Below are 23,061 nucleotides of genomic sequence, written 5' to 3'. Positions count from 1 at the left end.
AAGAGTGAATTCGATTTAACTTTATGGCGTTGTGATTAAAAGAGTTATTGAAGACTGATGCCTATTTCGATCGTTTAAATGGCGTTATGAATATCACTAGTTTTTGTTGTAGTGGAAAACGAGTGATCACTGTTCGAGCTCGTAACTGCATATATAACCAGTTATGGTTAATAACGCCCATCGCTAAAAAGATTTTATGTTTCTTTAAATCTTGAATAATGTCCTATCCAGTCCGGAAACTATTCGGTGAAGCAAAACGCCGCGCCCCGAGGCCCCGAGTTAACTTGAATGTCAAGCGAAGAATAAATTGTTATTCACATAATTTAATGTACAATTGTACATTGTAAAAATAATGAGAAATGATTAGATAAGTATAATAAAAAAATGGCTCAAAAGTCTTTGAAACAGGCCAAAAAGAAAATAAATTTATCAGATTATCAGCTGTTTGTCAACTTGTCAAACTGAAACTGATGTTCACGCGTGTTTTTCTGCTGAAATATTCACAGAATTCATGTTCTTTCAAAAATTATATAAATAATTTCATTGAACAAAAAGAGAAATATTAAATTTTTGTCATAAAACTGATCATCAGTGGTCTTTAGCCATTTATATAGATGTTTTTTATCATAACCTCAAAGTGGTCTCAGTATTGAGGATTATCAATTAAAATGGAAATTGGAGCAGTGAAACAAGCTTTCAATAATGAGGTGAGTATCTTTACATGATAAGTGTGCTGGAAAAACCAACTGTGCACCGTTTACGACTGTGTCAGTGTCAGGTACGGGGCATCTTTCAAATTAGCCGCGCTGAGGTTGCATTGACCTGTCGCACTGCTTGATAAATCCATATAAAATGTGCCACGCGCTCCCTCAAAGGGTGGAGATTAAATGCACCCTAAGATCTGGACTTGTACCTTACGTGGAATAAGATATTTCAAGCATTAGTCGTCTTATTTCGTAATAACTACATTTCTCGTTGATTTTCTTCGATGAATTTTTAAAATATTTATTATTAATTTGCTGTAACTCATAGATTACACAATCTATTTCAGCTGATTCTGCTCAAAAAGAACCTGAACCAAGCTAGGATCCAAATAATTCACAAGTTGACAAGAAAAGCTAAACAGTTGACAGAAAAGAAGGCTCCGGATGCTCTCAAAGAGAAAAATAAAAGAAAGGCGGAGTCTGCTGTGAGAGAAGTTTTGATTATAAAGGTTTGTATGGTACTTTAGCCTATAACTACGATGGAAAATACCACTTGATATTAACTCAGAATCATGGGCTAAGTCATCCCCCTCTTCTTCTTATATTTATGTAGTTTATTTAACATAATTACAGTTCTAAACTCCTGTCCCCACTCCAGGCACATATATCTTCTTCATTTGCCACAGGGGATATAACATAACAAATACTTTATTGCACAAACAGGAAATACAAAATTCAAAACAAAAGAGAAATAGAGAGTCTATAGGCATTAGGCGGCCTTATTCCTAAGTAGCAATCTAATAATAAGTATAGGAGGTATATTTAATATTATCATGGGTTCTCATCGCGAACATTAGGAAACATTGTTCAAAAAAATTTCAATAGATGACGCTAATAGTACCGATTTGTAATTAAAGTTTCTTTAAAAGCCAATAATCGATAAATAGGCACTAAAATTATGTTTTATAATTTAAAAGTTATACTCCAACCAAAAGTTAATCAAAGATATTGGCATTTAATGGAGATTTTTATATTTTTAAATTTAGTGGTTACTCTAGCGGATTTACGTCGGAACTACGTCGAGTATGGAGCTTGTTGAGGGGTTGAACGTTCTCGTTTTTATTAACGCCATCTATAATTATGTGTAAGAAGCTCGCTTAAAGTTGCGCCATCTATCGTTAATTATTGCAACATCGATCTAGCTTTGCCACAGATAATAAAATATTACGTTTTTAAAAGATTTTGTTTATATGCAAAATACATTTTATTGAATTAATTAAATGTTTAGTTGTAATTCTCATAAATTATGGGAGATACAATATCAAATTTTAAAAAAAAATATTACCTGTATAAATATCATTTAAAACTAAATTTGAGAACAAAAAAAAAACGCAACTTTCAAATAACGTAGGTAGGTTAGTAACCTACCTATGTTTGAGTTTTTGGCGGGAAACGGGAACGGGACAGTTGCTTTCTTCATTGAATAATCTAAATAATTAATACGAAGTGGTGTTTTGTGGTTAATGATCGCATTAAGTTAGTCGGAAGACATTCGCGAGTGTTATTATATCGGAGTATTCAATAAACAAAGTGTATCTGCCTATTTTCGCTTCGTGCCAGGAAGCCGCTTCATAACTCGAAAGTTTATGCGGACTTTTGAGTTAATTCGTTTGGGGTTCGGAGTAGGAGTCTACTCCGAGGGTGGGGGCTTAGGTTTCATCATCATCACCTTTCATCATTTCATTAATCATCAAGAAAAAAAATACGTAAGACATGGCTGTATGGGCATAGTTCCCTTTGCCTTACCCTTCGGGGAAAACCAAAACAAAAAAAAAAAAAAAACTACCTATGTTTGAAAATGTTTGTTTTCGTTTGAATTACGAGTCGAACGCGCCTTCTACGTTTTGTGTAGGTATTGTGGTTTACAAACTAACCCTGGACTGAAATCGGACTTTGATTTGGCTTCATGAAACCTGCTTTCACGTAGCGGCACAGGAACAGTGGTTATAAAAAATGTCTGCACACAATTTGTTCTTATTATAATTGTACAAATTCTTCGGAACAGAAGTCAATGTTCCGTTTTCCGTGGGATGACGTCAACCGCCTAAAAGTATGGCTTGAGAATTGCGGTAAGTAGTTAAATGTTTACTTTTATTTATTTTTAATATTAAACTGCAAAAAGTTATCAAACAAACAATTTGATAGAATCAATGACAATCAAAACTGGAATAAAATAAAAAGAAATACCTAATTAACATGGTGGGAAAGTTATTGCCACTCCCCCTACTTGCTAGACTATTATTTTGGTACCTAATCGGTTTATCATTTGTCACCATTTATCATTTAGTTTACCATAATTAATGTAATACTTAAACTCAAGCTGAGATCAACAGTTTAGAGTAGTAGAACAGTTTTTTCTGTCTGAAGAACATAATATAATTAGGTATTGTGCTCAATGTCAATTTGGAATTATTAAATTAACTTTTGTACAATTGGGTAATTTAGCATGGCATATAGATATACTAATCAAACTTGAAAATCATAATTAGTGATTTTTAACATATTCTTACTGGGAACTCAGGGCCTCCAAATTCTGAACCAATTGCTATAACTACTAAAGCACTGGAATAGTCAAAAACTTGTAAAGTACCTACTATATACCAATACTGTATGCGATGGATTTATATTTCCAAGTGAACTGTGGAATAAAAGGGACAAAAGTTAAAAAAAGTCAATCAAGTACATAATTATTGCTGAATTTTGGACTGTTTTATTGAACATTTTATAGACCAGGGCGGTTAAAATAGCCACATCGAAGCAATTCATCTAAGAAAGCAATATTGCAGTTTCACATTTGTGCATATAAAAGTAAGTGTGCGATGCAAACAAATGTCAAATAGCAATATTGCTTTCTTAGATGAATTGCTTTGATGTAGCCATTTTGGCCCCCCAGATATCTACTTACACATTTACTTTTAATTTAAGATGAAAATAAATAAAAATAAAACATTAATTTATTTCTTCTTATACAGTCTTAATAGATACCTAAGATAAACTACTATCTACCAAACCTACAGTTTTGTACCAATTTCACACATCGGGACTGTGTACAGAAGCCAGGAACCCAAATGAGGTATACCTAGTATCTTGGTCTCGCTCACACCTGACCACCTTTCAGCAGGTAACAATCTATACATACATTATGTATAGGTAGGTACCTACAAGAACTTAATAAGACATGTCAAAAGTTGCTGTTTTAGTAGATTCTGCCTCTGTGTATTATTGATTAGAACATTAGGCTTATGATCTGGAGGTCCGGGTACTGTTTCTGATATTATCAAAATTACTTTGTGAGATTATTCATCACAAATCAAATATTTTTAATGATCACAAACAGAACATACAAAAATTTATGCAACATACCTACTACAGTACACATGGGAGGCCTGTTTAAGCAATTTCTTCCAGGGAACCACTACCATGATCCAACCATTAATCTTTGTTTAGTTATGACATTGCGGACTAAGTCACTTAATTGTCCGAAAAAGTAAGAGTAAGCTTTGCTTCAGAAATTATATAGTTGGTCCGGGCTACCACCAAAACGATTACCTCCTGTTATTTGAGGGTAGAGACGATCCAGCAGTGGAACATCTATAGGCTATTTATGTTTTATTGAAAATTATATTCTTTTCTTGTAGGTAATATGAACATTGCCCACTTGCCTGCAGAAAATTTGCGGTCAAGGTATTTATGCATTGACCATTACAATATCAAGTATGTACGAAATGAGACTGGTCATAGAAAAAGACTCCAGAGAAGTGCAGTTCCAGAACCATATCAGACTCAAGACGTTCAAAATCGCTCAAGCACTTCCTCACCAGGTAAGCACAATTAATTTGTCAAGTTATTACCTACAATTGGGTAGGTAGGTACTTACCTACCACTGAATTAATACAAATACAATCAAATTTTTATTGTAGGTTAGGTACCTACCTATTGCTTGAATATCTACATAATATTGGGTTTTAGTATAGTGATAGTGAGTTATTACCTACATGAATGATACCTACCGACCTTGAGTTTTTTTGAAATGTTAGGTACCTAGCTAATTACAACTTACCTACTACTTAGATGTAGACAAGTTAATGTAGGTACCTACCTACCTAGTTAAATGTTTAAAGTAGGGGATAGGTTGTTTGTATGAAGTGTCCGGGCTGTGATGATAGATAGGTTCGATAGGTGCCTATAGACGTCTCGATTCCGAACCATTTTCAGTAACTAAACTATAATAAAGCCGTATTAACATAAATTGTAGGGTTTAAAATAATTAAAGACGTAAAATATTACTTTATTGTACCTATACCAAGATACCTACCTACTATCTATAATACCTACTTAATACCTTAATGACAAATTGACAGCCTCCGTGGTCTAGTGGTTAGAGCGATAGGCTCAAGATCTGGAGGTCCGGGTTCGATTCCCGATGGGGACATTGTCGAAATCACTTTGTGAGACTGTCCTTTGTTTGGTAAGGACTTTTCAGGCTTGAATGGTGATTCAAGCAATCAGGTGTGATTGTTCGAAAAAGTAAGATGATTCCGTGCTTCGGAAGGCACGTTAAGCCGTTGGTCCCGGCTATTAGCCGTAAAAACACCTCCACCAACCCGCAGTGGAGCAACGTGGTGGAATATGCTCCATACCCCCTCCGGTTGATTGAGGGGAGGCCTGTGCCCAGCAGTGGGACGTATATAAGCAGTTTATAATACCTTAATAGGTAAGTATCTACCTAGGTAAGTTAGGTAGCTATAGGTAGAAAAGTAGCTTTTCGCTTTCAACTTTACGCAGACGGCGATTGTCGTAGATGGGTAGGTAATGTAACCTACCATAACGTAACCAGTTGTTTAAGCCTGAAGGGGTAACAAACATACAGGCAGATTTACCTACATACCTAGGAACCTACTACGCATCGCATCGCATCGTACGTACCTATCATTTGCGTTTGCGCGACTCAGCCAGTAGGTAGGTACCTGCCTACCTACTTACCTACAATCGTAATAACACGTGACCTCGCGCAACGCAACAAGCTAGAATGGATCTTATCTTTATAATGACATAAAGTCTATAGTTGCTCGACACACGGAATTGAGACGTAGTTGTTTACAATCTTGTACAAAACAGTGCACCGCGCTTACAGGGCTTATAGGTATATATTATAGCGGTTATTAAACTACCCAAACGCGATGCGTCGAGATCGCGGGCTCGGGCATCAGGATCGGGCAGTGTTATAATAAACAGTTCATTGGTGGGCGACCCACGATTTCGTCATACATTTTATAGGTAGGTAGGTTACATTGGTACACACGATGACCTGACGCATCGTGTGTGGCAGATGAATCGAGTTAATGTAGGTAATAAAGCCTTATCATTCCACTTACTTAAGTAGGTAGGTACCTACTATGTTTGTGGCTCTTTCACGCAAAACCTATACCGCAGCGTAGCTACCTAAAATCATATAGGTACGTAAAGTAAGGCCAACCAGACGAGATACAAAAAGGTAAACAAACGGACCATTACTGAGTTACATTGCGATAACCAGGGATTATCATCTCTGTCCTTATCACTCGTACGCGCAGTTATGGCGTCAGTTGGTCAACGACAGCTGTCGTTGTGTTTCGTGGTAGGTACAGGAAAGCAGTCGGTACTGCAGCTGTCAACATTTGGACCGCCATTTTATGAACATGTTCATTTCTGTTTGGATTGCGTTCGAAGTGATACATATTTTTTCGTCCCCGTATTTACCTACTTAGATTTTTGTTCTTATTATTCCGTTTCTGTTACTTTTATTTTTGATTTTTGCTGGTATTATGAGTAGTTGTTGATTTAAACACAGTATTGACAACATGATTGATAATACGATAGATAGTTTTATCATAAACACAGCTGACTCGGACTCTTCCGACGAATCATCTTTGTCTAGTACAGACGACAGCGATTAAAATTCGAACTTTATGATAATTTATTCAAATATAAATGTTTTGAACCTCTGAAACTTTGTTTACATTCTATATCTCGTCTGGTTGCCTTTAACACGTCAGTAATCTAATCATTATTTTTATTTATTTTATTTTAAGTTATATCTGTCATTATAATTAAAATCAATTTATTCAAACAAAAACAAAACAAACACACCCTATAAATAAAACACCTCCTCCAATGCGTCACATCGAGGCAAGGTGCCCAACAGGCTGGCAGCATTACCCCTCTGAATCGCCAGGCTAATTCTCTGACAGAAATAACTACCAGCCCTAGCATCCCCCGAAGCCCCGATAAGACGCATTGAGAGATCTGTCATTATTATTTTTTTATTCTATCTGTCATTATAATAATATTATAAAACAAAGCTCCCACGCCATTCGCTCGTCTGTTTGTTGGCGGCTATCTCAAAAGAAAAAAATAATAATGACAGATATAACTTAAAATAAAGTTAGATGTGTTTACAGGAATTAGCACCAATGTCATGACTTACAAGAAGTGTTACATATTTTTTTCTTTGAGCTTCTATATTTGCAACTTTTTACCACGCACTTCGCATGTTGCCAGTTCGGCGCCTAATCGCGCACCGCGGAGAAATACTGTCACGTCGCTATATTAACAGTAACTTTGCGTCCCACTTTTTGAGCGCTGATGTTCAATCTATGTCCGAAAAAAATCAAGACTAGTGGGAGCTTTCATCGAAAAAGCTGCCTAATGGTTTTGAGATATAACAAAACAATGTATTGTGGTTTTTTATAAGTACCTACCTATGTCTATCTTTTAGGAATCACTTATCATACACATTTTAATATTTATAAAATGGCTACGTTAATACGTTAGTTACCTATCTACTTTAATGAATGTTATAATTGCCCTTTTCTTCCTTTATGTTAGGTATTGTTATCTCCAACAACTTTGCTTTACATTCATCTTTTGGGGCCTTTGGCGACTCAATCATAACCCTGACACTAGGGTTGATGAGGCTGGTATTCCACCCACGATAAGAAGATAAGATTCACGACATTATTTAATACATACTATTTTTCGTTTTAGGTTCATCAGGTACTTTTAAAGTACTGACACCGAAAAAGGTGTACAAAAATAAACGGCTTCGCGACTGCGAACTTGAAGAGCTCGTGGAGCCGCCAGCAGTAGCATACCAGTGCAACACGCCGAAGAGAAGACGGTTGTCAATTACTGAAGACACGCCAAAATGCAAAGTGTTAAAAAAGAAATTAGTATTGTATCTAACAATAACAAAATGTAATACCTTTTGAATTAAAGAAGTAGTTTAATTGAATATTTATTGTATTTTCATTCTAGTCATTAAAAAAAAATCCAACTTCATTAAATTTGTTAATTTTAATAATCAAGTAGGTATCTTAATTATAATATACTAATACTACTTTTATATAAATTGTAATGAACAATTAATTATTTATAGTTACTTTAAATGATATCTATCTATGTAATGGAAAGGGGATAGTAAAATAAAAAAGACACATTTCTATTGTTTAGTTATTTATTCAAAACCATACACAAAATCAGTTGAATCAGAAAAGCTGGATCAGTGTTTTTCCCAGGAAAACCTAGGTAACTATTTGGTACTCAACTAAAACTCATTTAAACAGGCACATTATTGCCAGATTCACATTCGGCTGTTTGCACATCCTTTCCTTTACTACTTGGGCCACATTATCTTTCCACTTATTTTATATTATTATTATTATTATTATTATTGGAAGCACAGGCAGCACTTTGTACTCGCTATATTATGTTACCTACAAATGAAAATATAATAGTTATTAAAAGAGCACATTAATTTTGATCGGCAATGATATTCAGAACAAAACATTTCTACCACCCATTAGGTATTATAGGCATTAGTTTATCTATGTATCACAGATAATATAATAACATAACATAAGCAAGATCTTGCATCCCATTGAGGTAGTCAAAGTAACATTCATCACAAGATGAACTAAGCACACGCACCTCACGAGCTTTCCGTTAGGCTAACGATAGGCTGTATCGCTACCTATAATGGTCAGGCCAAGTGTGCTAGATGTGAACTGTTTAAATTAAATTAATGCAAGTCCGGTACCAGGATTTGAACCGGGTTCATCGTTTGAGATGCAAACAAGTCTACCATTATGACCTATTTTATATTAGAGTAATAGTGACTATATAATAATAGTAGGTATATTGCAATGTATGACAAAACTTGTGTGCCAAAACTCTGCTCTGTCCGCCCTGAGAAGGAGAGTAAGTGTGAGTTAATACTCTCATATACCAATGAGTAGTAATAGTAGGCTCTATTTTTTACATTTAGACACATGGATGACCTATTACGCATGTAATCCGATGAGTTTGAAATTTATCTACTTTATTGAACATTTAGATATTCGGGCTCAAAGAAATGGGTTAATGGGATAATAATTTAAGCATACATACCTGGCATAGTGCGATTCTCATTTATGCAGAACAGAAGTCAGGATTAAGTTTTCACTATAATACCTACAACTCCAAAGAAAATATTTTTCTTTGAAAAGTAGTGTGGCTTTCATGAGGTAGACTTGTATCATATTCATCACTTGGTCATGGTCAGAAAATTGTTGATATGTGGTTCAAATAGCCTTTGCATGTCATTCTTCATAATGGTTATCATCGTCTTTAGAGATCTGAAATAAATTACAGGCTTAAATTCACAACACGCTCACTGCCTAACTAGACTTATTTAACTTTTTTTCAACAAACAGTATATTATGATTTGTACCATAGATAGGTGACAGCTACACAAAAAAGTATCTACTACATACATACTTATACTCACGCCTGTAATCCCGATTAGGCTGGGCAGAGCCACGAGTAAGCAGAGACCAATTTGGAAGCACTTTATACAAAGTCCTCAGGTGCTTAACCGGTGGTCCAATGTAATGTTTCATCATGCTAGAAAAGACTTGTCTTTCATAAAGGTTCTCCTCAGTCGGGTTTACGACACGCCCGGGATGATAAGGGACGATTGCGTTCTAGGTAGGACCTTAGCTATGTTTTTAATTATCTTCCAGTTTTAGTAACTAATTAGATACTTACAGGAGTTGGAGATATATTTTTGCCAATACAAAATGAGGACGTAATCAATAAACCCCACCAAACAAAGACCTTGTATTCTTTGCCCACCAAACATCAGATATAATCGTATGTCAACTAACAACTGTCACCTTGACAATGTCACAGATCATTGTCACAGATTATAATACTAACATGTCAACGTTGAGAAAAAAAATCCGTTTGCGCCATCTGTTATCTTAATTTTACTCTAACTCTAAGTAAATATATTGTGCTTGCAATAACTTGCACTCAGTAAGCTGAAATTTCACTAGATGTCGCTCGATTCGTTCGATCCCATCAATAAATGACCACTAGATGCCGCTAAAAAAGGGGCGTTTTAGCGGCATCTAGTGGTCATTTATTAGAACTAAAAATAGCCCGAAGAATTGCCCGAGTTAGAACGGCACAGTTTCGTTGTATGACGTGAGGCATCTGTACGTTAGTATTATATGATCTGTGATATTATATAGCGGGATAGTACAACATAGAAATACTTGTACTACATATAAAAATAAAATACAAAAATACACACTTACAAGTATATAAACTACATACTAATAATCAATACTTAAACTACTACATATACTGAGCTGTATAGTGCTTACAGTTGATATAGTTTTTTTACATGCAGATGCATACATAAGTATTATTAAGTACAGTTTGAAAGGCCCTGTTAAAATATATTTTAATATTTCTTCATTTAAATTTACAGAAAATCAAACCTAGAGACATTGGAAAGTTCATAGTTACCCATAAAGGTAAATTACTGGAACATTTGAACAAACCTGAAGTTGACAATGACAAGGCTTGTGCCAGACTGCTACTGCATAAAGCTATGCAAGAGAAGTACAATTTAATTAGAAACAGGTTCTCTGACATCCCAATAAAAGATCTTTTCATGTCTAGACAAGAAAGAAGGAAGTTAAAGAAAGAGGAAATGCAAAAGAAGAAGGAGAAAAGAGACAAAAAGAAAGCAAAAGGTAATCTTGTAAATGCAGAAGGTGATTGGGATGTTGAAGAAGTCAAAAAGGGTGATGATAATGCGGCTGTAGGTGGTGACGATGATGTAGACATAACTGACGATGACAAGGCTCCGTCTGGTGATGAAAATGCTCAAGAGCCCTCTGATGACGAATATGAACATGCTGCTTCTGAAGATGAAAATGAACCTTCTGAACAATCAGAACCAGAGTCTGATGCAGGTTCAGAACACAACGTGAGCGGTGATGAGTCTGATGATGACGATGATAATGAAGGTGACGGTGATAAGGTTGTATCACAAGACGAAGAAGAAAATGATGAAGAAGTTGCAGATTTCGAACAATTTGTGAAAGCTCCACCTGCTAAAAAAGTAAAGAAGGCTGAAGAGCCTAGCGTTAAAAAACCCGTTATTAAATCCGTAGAAATAAAACCAAGACCAGATACAATAAATAAAAATAAACCAGATAAGAAAGACACAAGTAAAAACAAGAATCTGAAGCAAAAGATATTTAACAAAAAATTCAAAAAAGATTTGGATGAAACACCTAACTTAGAGAGAAAAGTAGTTGATCCCTTCTTCATTACATCTAATGGAGAGAACTATATGTCTGTAGCTGAACCAAGGCAGCCTGATGAGTTCAAAGAAGAACACAGACAAGGGAACAGAAAACTCAGAAGAGCAGTCATGTTTGGACATGTTCCTAAAATCAAACCTAGACAAGATTTCAAACAGGATAATAAGTTTGATAGACAAAACGGATTCATGAAAAGATGTAATTTCAATGACAGAGCAGAGAAAAATGATAAAAATGGTTTCCCGAAGCATAATAGGTTTAATGATAATAAGTTTGAAGATAAAAGAAAACCATTATTCAATGATAGGAAAGAAAGAAGTAATCAAGAAGATAGCAAGCCGGAAAAACTACATCCTTCTTGGGAAGCTAAGAAGAAACAGTCAGGTATTTTACCATTCAAAGGTAAAAAGATTGTCTTTGATGATAGTTAAGTGTATTAGTGTATATTGAATTTGTTAACTTTGTTAATAATATTTCTTGTACAGTAATTTGATGTTTTTAATTTTATCTCAATATTAGGGGAAGACCCATAAATCCATAATTGATGTTTTGTGTGATGATCAGTGATCGTGATAGGTAGTGCCATTTGGGGTCAATAACCGTGAATGTTGTGGTTAATATGGATATGACTACGAGATTTTTGAGATTGCGAGATTACTTTTTGTCATTATATTTTGTATATGAAATACCATAATTAGCCCTACTAATATTGAAATGTGAAATTTGTAGACCCAGACCAACAGTTAAAATAATAATAAATAAAAAAAAAACATTAAAAAATACGAAACATACAAATTACAAAATAAAAATAAATGTGTAATAAAAATTTGAATATTGTGTTTCGAGATTCAAGATTTGAGACGAATATCCATGTCGAGACAAATCTAGATGTAATTATGAAATCCTGGAGATGAGTACGAAACTGACGGTTGATAGGGAAGTAACGTTAGAAGTTAATGGATGAGCACTCCGTCTTCTTGTGACCTGGGTCTATCCTGTATATTGTGTTTGTTTTTTTTCCTATATCTCATATGGGTGACCGTCACGATGGCCGGTCACTACCCTTATTTTATATCGAAATAATTATTAAAAGTTAGTACTCAGTTGCTACCAGTTGGTACCGATCGTTAGACACTTGATTTAAAGAAAATAATCTACTTTTTTAGGTGACGCGCCATTCTAGCATCAGGATGGCTGGTAACCTATGCAGTGAGAACAAACTGAAAACTTTATAACCAAAAGTTGGTACTAACTGGTACCTTCATATACGTAGTTTTGGACCTCATAACTTTTAAGGATAAAAAGTTATTTTAAGTAATTTCCTTCTATTTAGTTTGTTTCCATTTTCCACGTTTACCATAATCTCCTCTATTCAATTCGTGGTATTTTCTGTTTTTGTCAAATCGTGTTATAGGCTTCTCTTCCTGTAAAGATACTTACCATCTCTATTCACAATTTTAATTACATATTCGTACGATAAAAAGTAGCAAAATACCATATCCTGGAATCCTAAGAACGTAACTGTTTCAAGTATTCCTACTTCCTACTTATTCCGACTTTCGTCGTAGGGCTAGACAGGAGGAATCTACCCTCATTGCCCGAGCACGCCCACGCTTACAAACACGTACACACACGCACGCACACACACACATTATACAAACATTCTTTAATTGCTTATTTGTAAAACGTAAAGGTAACAAAACTTTCTTACCTATTTACTACTGTTATAGAAGAGCGGGGTCTCCTGGTACAGGCATATTTTGCTTAAAAGGAGGCACCAGTAAATAGTTTAAGAAAAACATGTAAGAAAAGAAAATAAATACTTTTTGATTTTTTTTCATTTACTTGTTCTAAAGAACAGTTCAGGTTCAAGATTTGTATTTTTATTTGGCATTTTTTCCTGCAGCTAGGAAAATCTAATTTAGCAAAGTTCCTCCTCTTAATTCACCCTACCCGGGACAAAAGCCGAGATCCTACCTGACCGAGAGGTCGAGGTATCATTTACGGAATAGATAAGGTCCATTTTCGTATCTTTACTACTTGAAGTCGTCTCCAGGTTTCTACAAATGCAATCCTGTACGTATTACAATCCAGGAATATTGAGTCCACTATTGCATTCCGCGTCGTTATCGCTAGGAGCGCCACATTCCTACGCTGCGATTTATCGTGTGACTTGGCTAAATTGCGTCGCAGGTCGCCACCTGCCTTCGGGCTGTCGTCACTAAAAGGTGTTTTCACATTCGGCAATACGACGACGAAAAATTGTTGATCATAATACAAGGTCTTTGATCATAATAATTATGACGGATTGACAATGACATCGCATAAACAAACACCGCAACCAGAGAGTTCTGGAATATCACCGTAATCCTTATTTCTCTTTTCTGACGCATAACAGCGTCCTTCTTTTTCTTTACTAGAATAGTCTAGAAGGTTCCACCCGAGATTATTCGAGAAAAGAAGCGAGTATTCTGGTGACTGAGAAAGAGCGGGAAGAGCAGAAGTGAAAACGTGAAAGTAAGGAAAAAGTGGAAGCACAGATCATATAATACTAATGGAAGTAAAGAACAGTGTAAAGTGCAGTGTTTAGCGCAGTGTTAGTGCAGTACTAGCGTCGCTGTATAGCTGTGTTCAAGTGTCGCGAATTAAGTGAAGTGACGGTGACGGAGTTAAACCGCGAAGCCATGTGCGGAAGCTGTACCGTGTGTATAGTGAATAAATTCGTTTCTCCTTGGACTCAGTGAGTGTTCTTCCAATCCTGAAACCCACTTCCGTAACATAATGTTATGTGAAAAAATTACTTCAGTCTGCTATGTTCCGCTGTTTGGCAAAGAAGCATGTAACGATTACTCACTTACGTCAGTAAGTAGTAACCTTGGCCAACAGCTTAAAGTGCCTTCCGAAGCACGGGTCATCTTTCTTCTAATTAGGTGATCAGCCTGTACTGTCCTAACCAAACTAGGGATCACAAAGTGATTTTTGTGATATGTCCCCACGGGGGGGATTCGAACCCGGGACCTCCGGATCGTGAGCCCAACGCTCAAAAATATAGATTTAAAGTAATTTTCTGAGACCCTACATTCACTGCACTACTGTACGCGATCGCAACCCCGTCGCCAGCTGTAAACGTTCCCACATCCTGGCACGGTCTACGTACGTCGTCACGTGGACATTCCACAAATACACGGCCAACACCTGCCGCAGGATTGGTCACTTTGCATTACACTGACAAATTACTGCGGAAACCACGATTTCAGACCGATTGTACCTAGCCGGGTAACAGTCAAGAAAACGATTTCTATTTCTTTTCACAATGTAGTGTTATAGAACAGATAACTAGAAAATATAATACCTATTATGTAGTATCTATCCCACCTATCGTTAGGAATAACAATTCCACCATTGAAGCAGCGTGGTGGAGTATGCTCGATACCCCTCCGGTTGATTGAGGGGAGGCCTGTGCCCAGCAATGGGACGTATATAGGCTGTTTATGTTATACCTAGGTACCTACCTAGTCTTTAGTTGTCGAGGATACTTGATTCGAGAAAGCGTTTATAGTAGGTAGGTAATCCGTTCCCAACTTCCATTTATCCAATTTTTCTTAGTTTAAGTTTGGAAAGGAGCGAATACGTTTTCAGATGAAGGAATATTTTCGCCTGAGTCCAATTTTTGCGACAAAGTGTAGTCGTAATATTCATTTTGCGCTTACAACATGCAAAGGCTTATTTAAGAGCTCGTACTAGGTTTTTTTTCTCATGGATTGGATGTTTTTTTGGAAAGGTATTAGGTACCAAGGGGAAGACCAAGAAGCATCGTGCCATAACATCATGCAGAAACCCATATTCCATAAAAAATGCATTTTCTGAGGTATGTGACCTAACTTGTATTGGGGTGGTTTTCCCTTCGCGGGTTGGAAGGTCAGACAGGAACTCGCCTCTGTAAAAAAACTGGACCTGTCAAATCTTCAGGTTAGGTAAGCGGACCCTGTGTAAAACGGGATAATGCTAGGGAGATGATGATGACTGATTTAAAAGCCACGCCTTTTCTAGGGAAAAATAGAGCAGTGGTTTCTCTCTTTCCTTTCACTCCGCAGTATTCTGTCTGACGTGAGTGGGCTGGTGCCCAGAGTAGTCTATTTCAAAGCTGTACTAGGACTCCTGTCCTCCGTCTCTGAATAGTACTGACAGTTACTGCTGCCCTCGGTCAGGTTACAGGTTACAGTCTCCGTGACTTGCCCCTTCCGTCCTATTTTCATTGCCGTACCGATGGCTCCCATCTCCACCTCTGCAACCGATGAGGTCTTCACCCGTATCCTTGGGCAAAGGAATAATTTATTATTAAAAGAAAAAAGACTTATACAAAATGACATAACTACTTAGGTATAAAAGATATACTCTTGTTATGTAACGTTATAGTATAAGAATAATAAATAATTTAAAAAAACGCAAGAGTATATACCTACCTAATAATAATCAAAAATACGAAGTCATAAATATAATGAAAGCAGTTATTAGAATGTTATCAGTTGTTAGATGCGATCTACGCAGAATACCATCTCTTTGGCCTTGACAGTGAAATGTCAAAAGCATAAAGAGCATTCTGCTACCAGTGTAATAATCTGAGATAATAATTATCTTGCATTGTATTTCAATGTTGCAGATATTGACGATTTTACATAACTCTAGTGATTAGAGCATTGGGCTCACGGTTTGGAATCTGGGTTCGATTTCCGATGGGGACACTTTTCGAAAATTACTTTGTGAGACTGTCCTTTGCTTGTTTAGGGCAATGGAGTTCCATTTGCTTCGATCGTGACACACTTCTCTTGCTTCCTCCACATTTATCAATCGTTTCATACACGCACGCCGGTTCGGAGTAGATGGTACTGAACCTTTTCTAAGGACATCTCCAATTTGGCCAATGATGATTTCGCCTACTTTCTTAACAAGAATATAAGGACAGTAAAACAGCACCCTCTCAACCGAAAGTCCTGTTTTGGCCAGTTCAAACCGCTTTATTCCGATGCAACGTCGCCGGCAATTGGTCAATTTACATGTACGTGCAATTAGCACGGATCCGTCGGGTCCGGTGACGGACGACTGTGCTGCGACTCACCTTATCACCTCACACGATCGCACCGGACGTACATCCGTCCGTTTTCTTTTTCCCGGATAAGTATTCTATTTTAAAACGCACAGAATACATGGGTTGTTGGATCTTTGGTGTGCCAAATAAATAAAAAAAACACATTCAAACTATACAGGGCGTTAGTGACATCATCGTAACGAATACTAAGGGGGACGATTCGGACCATGTATATAGACTTAGTCTAGACAGAATCTGATAGAACTTTGCTAGAATCATAGGGAAAGCATAAGCTTTCATTTCATATAAGTCGCATCAGTGGAGGTTCTTGGATCAAGTTTCATACAAATGTGCCCATTGTCATTTATGCTTTTCGGTTACCCGTCCCTTTCCTTTTCGGCGGATAAGAAAATGTCAGGTGTAACTTAAAATAAAATAAGATGGTGTCTACAGGAATTACCAGCATTGACTACTTAAGTTAATGTGGGACTGATGTAGTAAATGAATATGCTAAGACTCAGATTTTGCTGAGGCTGCAAGTTGTTTTTTGACTTTTGTAAATTACTTTGTATCATAATGTCGGCTTTGAAATAGACTTCTCTTGGCACACTCGCGTCAGGCAGAGTACTGCGAGGCGGAGGGCAAGAGGGAAACCACTGCCCTATTTTTCCCTACAAAAGTAGCATGAAGAATGCTACACCAACATGAGTGTGGGTCTTAAATTAGTGACGATCACAATGTCACGCTGTGGTCATGCTTGTATCTAGCCATAAATTACGATTGATATATTATTTATTAAGGTGCCTCTCACACCATGCGCCGCACGCCTCGCCATGTGATGTGCTGTGCCGTGTATAGCACCCGTAGCATAGCGTGCGGTGTACAGCGTGAGAGGCACATGCTTTGCAATGTTTCTATCCAGCAAGATTGGAGGACCCAAACACATGAAATAAGGCGCAAAATTGGAAGATATTGTAAACATCACGGGGTACCAGTAAATTATATTTTGCTTAAGGTCTTTATTGTGGTCTCGGACACAATTCCACGAGGTTTTAACCTCATGGAGACCCTACTCTCGCGTCACCTAGCCAATATAGTGCCATAAATTGTTGCAAGTCATCGTAAGTGCAGTTGTAATTAAGCATTCCTGAATCAACGCTGCATAGAATTAATTGTAGGCTGGTGTTAGGCAACATTTGAGGGTATTACGTGGTAGTAAACCATTATGATTGATGGTCAAATAGGTCTGCTGACTCGTAGTAGAATTCCTTCGCATATTGTCGTGCTAAATACTGTACTGTGATTTATGTCACCTTAGCAGGTTATGGTACCTATGAAATATTTCCAGATAACAAAGTCCTCGGGTGTGTCGTAGAATAGAATTAATGAAATACGCATGGTTACGTCTATGGCATACCTCAGGCACTTCATACAAAAATCTCATGCGTGTGCTGCCTTACCGCGTAAGTGTGAGCGGGATAGAGAATCTGCGCGCACTTCACTTTACTCCTTAGCGCTTGCGATCATTAAGATTAAACTGAGACTCACCCCTGGGTTCGATACCCGATGGGGACATATCACTACGATTACTTTGTGGTCCCTAGTTTGGTTTTTTTTGGTCCCGGTTACTACTTATAAACTACTCATAAACTTTACTAATAATAAATTTTACTTTACTTTACTTACTTATGTAAGTAAGCAGTCGTTACATGAGCCATATCAGGGGCCTTTGGCGGCTCAATAGTAACCCTGACACCAGGGTTGATGAGGTTGGTACTCCACCTCACAACCCACACGATAGAAGATAGAAGAAGACCCGATTCGATTTGGTGCGAGGTATAGAACGGTAACTCTGGGTGTGCGTCAAGCTAGCGGCCTCAAAAAAAAAATGGGCACGAAAAAATAATTTGACCATACCAAAAAATAGTACTCTTATTGAAAAAAATAGTACCTGTTGTAAAAAAATTAGTACCATCACGGTTCTGGATTTATAGCCATGTTTTATTGCACTTGCTAGCTTGACGGTGAGCGAAATTTGGCGAGAGTTAACGACAAGGTCTTTCGCTTTGATTTAAACGCCAAAAAATAGTACCGAAATAGTACTCACCCCCTGCAAAATACCGAAAGTAGTACTTCAACGGTTCCAAAGTTATAAAGGCAGTTCTTTGATCCCGCTAGCTTGACGTTTTGAAAATACCTATTATCTGGGGAATGCTTGCATACTTCAGTTTGTAACTAATGTCAATAAACTCGTATGAAATAGTACTCCCTACCATCATAATTTGGACCTGATTCTCTTTGTAGAAATATGTCAAAAAGTCATTATAACCTATGTCATACATTTATCAAGACAAGTACAGTCGCGAACAAAATTATTACACATGGTCAAGAATGTTGTCAGATTTTAGTATTTTTCCCCATTTTTGGGTAAAAATTGGTGAAGTGCCAGGGTTGTCAGATGAAAGTAATATCATTGTTGAAACTCTTTGAGTTATTGTACAAATACTGCAAATTGTTTATTAACAAACACTTCGATCCGTAACAAATTCAACATGAAGGTATAAATTATAAAATAAAACAGCAGATTAAAAATGTATTATGATGTATTAAAATCACAGATTGTTTTCGATAAGAACTAGACCCATGCAGCCATTTTCTATTAAAATTAGTGCATATGGGTGTATGCAATAGGAATTTTTTGTAATAGCAGCACTCTGAAGTGCAAAGAAATGGTAGGGTAGACCTCCAAAATGGCAATACTTACGAATAAATTGTGAGGTTATGTAATTGTCTACGTGACTGTATCAACAACAAATGTATGGCATAGGTTATGATGATTTTTTAACATTTCTACAAAGAGAATCAGGTCCAAATTATGATGGTAGGGAGTACTATTTCATACGAGTTTATTGACATTAGTTACATACTGAAGTATGCAAGCGTTCCCCAGATAATAGGTATTTTCAAAACGTCAAGCTAGCGGGATCAAAGAACTGCCTTTATAACTTTGGAACCGTTAAAGTACTACTTTCGGTATTTTGCAGGGGGTGAGTACTATTTCGGTACTATTTTTTGGCGTTTAAATCAAAGCGAAAGACCTTGTCGTTAACTCTCGCCAAATTTCGCTCACCGTCAAGCTAGCAAGTGCAATAAAACATGGCTATAAATCCAGAACCGTGATGGTACTAATTTTTTTACAACAGGTACTATTTTTTTCAATAAGAGTACTATTTTTTGGTATGGTCAAATTATTTTTTCGTGCCCATTTTTTTTTGAGGCCGCTAGCTTGACGCACACAACTCTGGAGAGTTACCGTTCTTTTTTTTGTCCGGCTAAGTGGTGGAAAATGCCACTCTTTCACGTCACTCTCTCGATTTCTCCAGTGAGTTTATGTCTAAAGCGATTCCTGTGGATGAAAATGAGCTCTATAAATATACACATCCTTCGAGTTAACAGAGTTTTCCTTCACAAAAAAGATTTCGCATAAAAATATCTCCATACCCAACTCAACATTCTGGAACTATCGCGGACACTGACAAGGAAACTTCAGAATCCTTTTTAACTTTTTCTGGGTTCTGTTGTTGTGAGGGTTCACATGATTGGTTAGAAATTATATTTAATCACTGTTGATCCTTACTCCTTTCAAATCAAACTGTTTAATATGGGGATAGATAGCTTGTGCACTTGACTGTTAAAAATAACTATAATTTTTCATTTAAACCTTGATTCGAAATGTTGGAATTCTCTGTGAGGCATTTCATGTAATGGTCGAACACATCATGAAATGATCAATTCTAAGATCTGGCCACGACATTAATATGTTACGCGTTACGCGTGTTACTACGTATGTACTATGTTACGTGTTAGGTATGTGTGTTAGTTGATTCAAATATTCATTTACTTACTAAATTGTTCATACATTACCTTTTCTACTTGCAGGATTTGTTTAACTTCCTGCGCCCCAGATTTCCAGCCACAATAGTTAAAAATGAGGTTTGGATTTTAAAAGGACTTTAGGCTATAAAGCGGATGTAGGAATGTGGAGTTACGGAACACTTTACAATGGGGCCCGTTCACACTTGACAGCGGTCTTTTCTCCGAGCATAGAACAAGTTCCGTACTGTTCATTATACCGAGTGACATTTTTCCGTGAATTCGGCTCCGCTTCACACCCGGCAAGTACCTATTAAATGCAAATAAATGTCACAGACCACGGAAACTTTATTATACACTCTTTTTGCTTTAACTTTACCGAAGTTGTATCTCGTGTTTTGTGGATTAAACGGTATTTGGGTCGCGAATACGTGTTGACACTTTCGATTTCCGTTATTTCCCTGTTGTCTAATGTAGGTCAGATTATTTGGAATTTACAATTACTGTCAGTTGGTATTTTGATATCGTACAGTTCGTTTCAACGACTCGGCTGCTGCCCAAAGCACGTGATTACACACTGGTGTTTCTGCGCTAAGGGTTTGTAGCAGAACTTTGAGGTACTTACTGTCTTAGAACCTCATAACGTGAGGATACTTGACTGTGTTTACGAATACAGCACGGATCTTCTGACAAAGAAACAATAACTTAATATTATATTGAATCAAAACTTACCTCGTAAAAACAACAGATGGCCAGACATTTAAGGCGTAAGATATTCATGGATTCGCCCTTAAACCTCTAAAGGGGTCGCGCAAAAACTTACAAATTGTTTTGGGCGACGTTTGCCCTTTGCAGGACTTTAGGTATTTTTTGTCACGTCCTTTGGTTAACACGGTCGAAATAACATGGTGAATGTCAGTTGGTTATATTATTAGTTTAGTTTTGCATGGGTTGTTTTAATAGCTAACAAGTGAAGGTGTAAAACTTATTGTTTTACTAGAAAAATAATGAAATAAACAAAACAATGTGTCTTGCCTTCAAAAAAGATAGATATTATAGTTTGTAAATGCTGTACATAATATCCAGCGATGGTTATGATTTCAATGAATTCAATTCCTTAAGCGGTGAATAAAACATCGTGAGGAAACCCACATTCTCGAGAAATGCATTTTCGGAGGTTCGTAACCTAACCTGTATTGGGCTGGTTTTCCCTTCTCGGGTTGGAAGGAAGCAGTCGCTTCTGTAAAAAACCGGACCTGTCAAATCTTCAGGTTATGTGTATTATACTATGTGTGTATTATTATTATGTAGTTTATATAATTGTAAGTATATCTATCTTTGTATTTTTGTACAAGTATTCCCATGCTGCACTATCCCGCTGTATCATAAAATATTAAATATCTCTTATACTAAGGTTGCCTGGAAGAGATTGCTACTTAGCAATAAGGCCGCCTAATCTACTGTTTCTATAGGTATCTCTTTTGTTTTGTATTTCCTGAGCAATAAAGTCTTTGTCATGCTATGTTAGGTATGTTAATATAATTTAAAGCCATCTTATAGAATTTATACAGTTAAAACATACTTGCACGTAAGCAGGGCCCGAGCTTATGAATATGGCGCGGGCGCTTCTAAATGCATTTTTCTAGTCGTGTGTTTTTATTTTTAATAATGGCAGTCCGGTGGATCACGTTCGTTGAAATGGGATCACGTACTAAACGCATAATTACAGTTGCGAACGCGCTCGGTATTCGCGGGGGTGAAGGGGTGGTATGTTTTTTAAAAAACGCGTCACTTTTAATCCGGTTTTAAAATTAAAGGCGGACGTGACCCGTTCGGATTTTAAAGTTTTAAAAAGAATTTTATGGCGGCGTTTTCCCATTTTTAGTACGTTCCGTTTGCCATAAATTTTATTGAACTATTAGACCGGCTAAGCAGGCTATTTGACTAAATAGGAGCGTCCATTTCGCGGCTAATTCTTTATTTAATAGACGCTGCACTTTTTTAATTAATACCTACATAACATAGCCTATATCCGCGAAAGGGTAGGCAGAAGTGTACAGTACAGTCATGAGCAATATAATGTACCCACTTTAGGACTCTGTCGCACTAACATATTTGATATTTAGTGAGACTTACAGTTCAATTTGTCAAAAAAGTTAATGTGACATGGTACCAAAGTGTATACATATTAATGCTCGTGCTCGTGACCGTACAACCACTCCTCCTATGTAATAGGCGCGAGCCTATTGTCATTAACCGTGCACAAATCCTGGAAATCACGTGACATGAATTATCTACGATCCAAAACCGGAATTAAAATTAAAAAAAAAATCGATTTCAGTTTTTTAAAGCCCAAGCCAGGATTCGAACCAGGGACCCTACGATGCTTACGATGCGATGATATATTTTTCTAATTACTTACCCAAAGAAAATAAATATGCTCTACCAAATCTGGAGATTGAATTTTAAAATTAAACACATTACGCTTTAAACCTTATTCTATAATATTTACAACCTACATCACATCATTTTATACTTGTTAATTTATTCTTAATATTTAAATTATTATTGGTGCTGATTCCTGTACGCACCATCTAATTTTATTTTAAGTTTTATACCTGTCATTTTCTTATCCGCCGAAAACTAAAGGGACGGGTAATCGATAGGCATAAAATTTATGGAACATACGTAAATTTTA

At 36.7% G+C, this 23,061-nt stretch overlaps 1 protein-coding gene and 1 long non-coding RNA gene across 2 annotated transcripts in view; one reads left to right on the top strand and one right to left on the bottom strand.

Annotated features, from left to right (window-relative positions):
- LOC126370643 (uncharacterized) overlaps positions 1–22,519 on the bottom strand; it is a 44,402-nt gene extending 21,883 nt beyond the window's left edge. Inside the window, exon 1 of the long non-coding RNA XR_007566905.1 lies at positions 22,453–22,519. This is a non-coding gene — a long non-coding RNA (uncharacterized LOC126370643). The remainder of the gene's footprint in view (positions 1–22,452) is intronic.
- LOC126370559 (serum response factor-binding protein 1-like) lies at positions 454–12,236 on the top strand. The gene is made up of 3 exons (XM_050015472.1): positions 454–707; positions 1,052–1,213; positions 10,561–12,236. The coding sequence occupies exons 1-3, from the start codon at positions 669–671 to the stop codon at positions 11,833–11,835; spliced, it is 1,476 nt and encodes a 491-aa protein (XP_049871429.1). The 5' UTR covers positions 454–668; the 3' UTR covers positions 11,836–12,236.
- Positions 22,520–23,061: the final 542 nt, after the last annotated feature.

The sequence above is a fragment of the Pectinophora gossypiella genome, chromosome 11 (assembly GCF_024362695.1).
Source record: "Pectinophora gossypiella chromosome 11, ilPecGoss1.1, whole genome shotgun sequence".
NCBI lineage: Eukaryota > Metazoa > Arthropoda > Insecta > Lepidoptera > Gelechiidae > Pectinophora > Pectinophora gossypiella.
The sequence above is the reverse complement of the archived record's forward strand: the minus strand, read 5'-3'. Positions and strand labels throughout refer to the sequence as shown.

Excerpts from the sequence above, each read along its gene's own strand:
- LOC126370559 (XM_050015472.1), top strand. The coding sequence starts at position 669 with ATGGAAATTGGAGCAGTGAAACAAGCTTTCAATAATGAG. Across the intron at positions 708-1,051 it reads AACAAGCTTTCAATAATGAG|CTGATTCTGCTCAAAAAGAA; the intron begins GTGAGTATCTTT and ends AATCTATTTCAG. Across the intron at positions 1,214-10,560 it reads GAGAAGTTTTGATTATAAAG|AAAATCAAACCTAGAGACAT; the intron begins GTTTGTATGGTA and ends TTAAATTTACAG.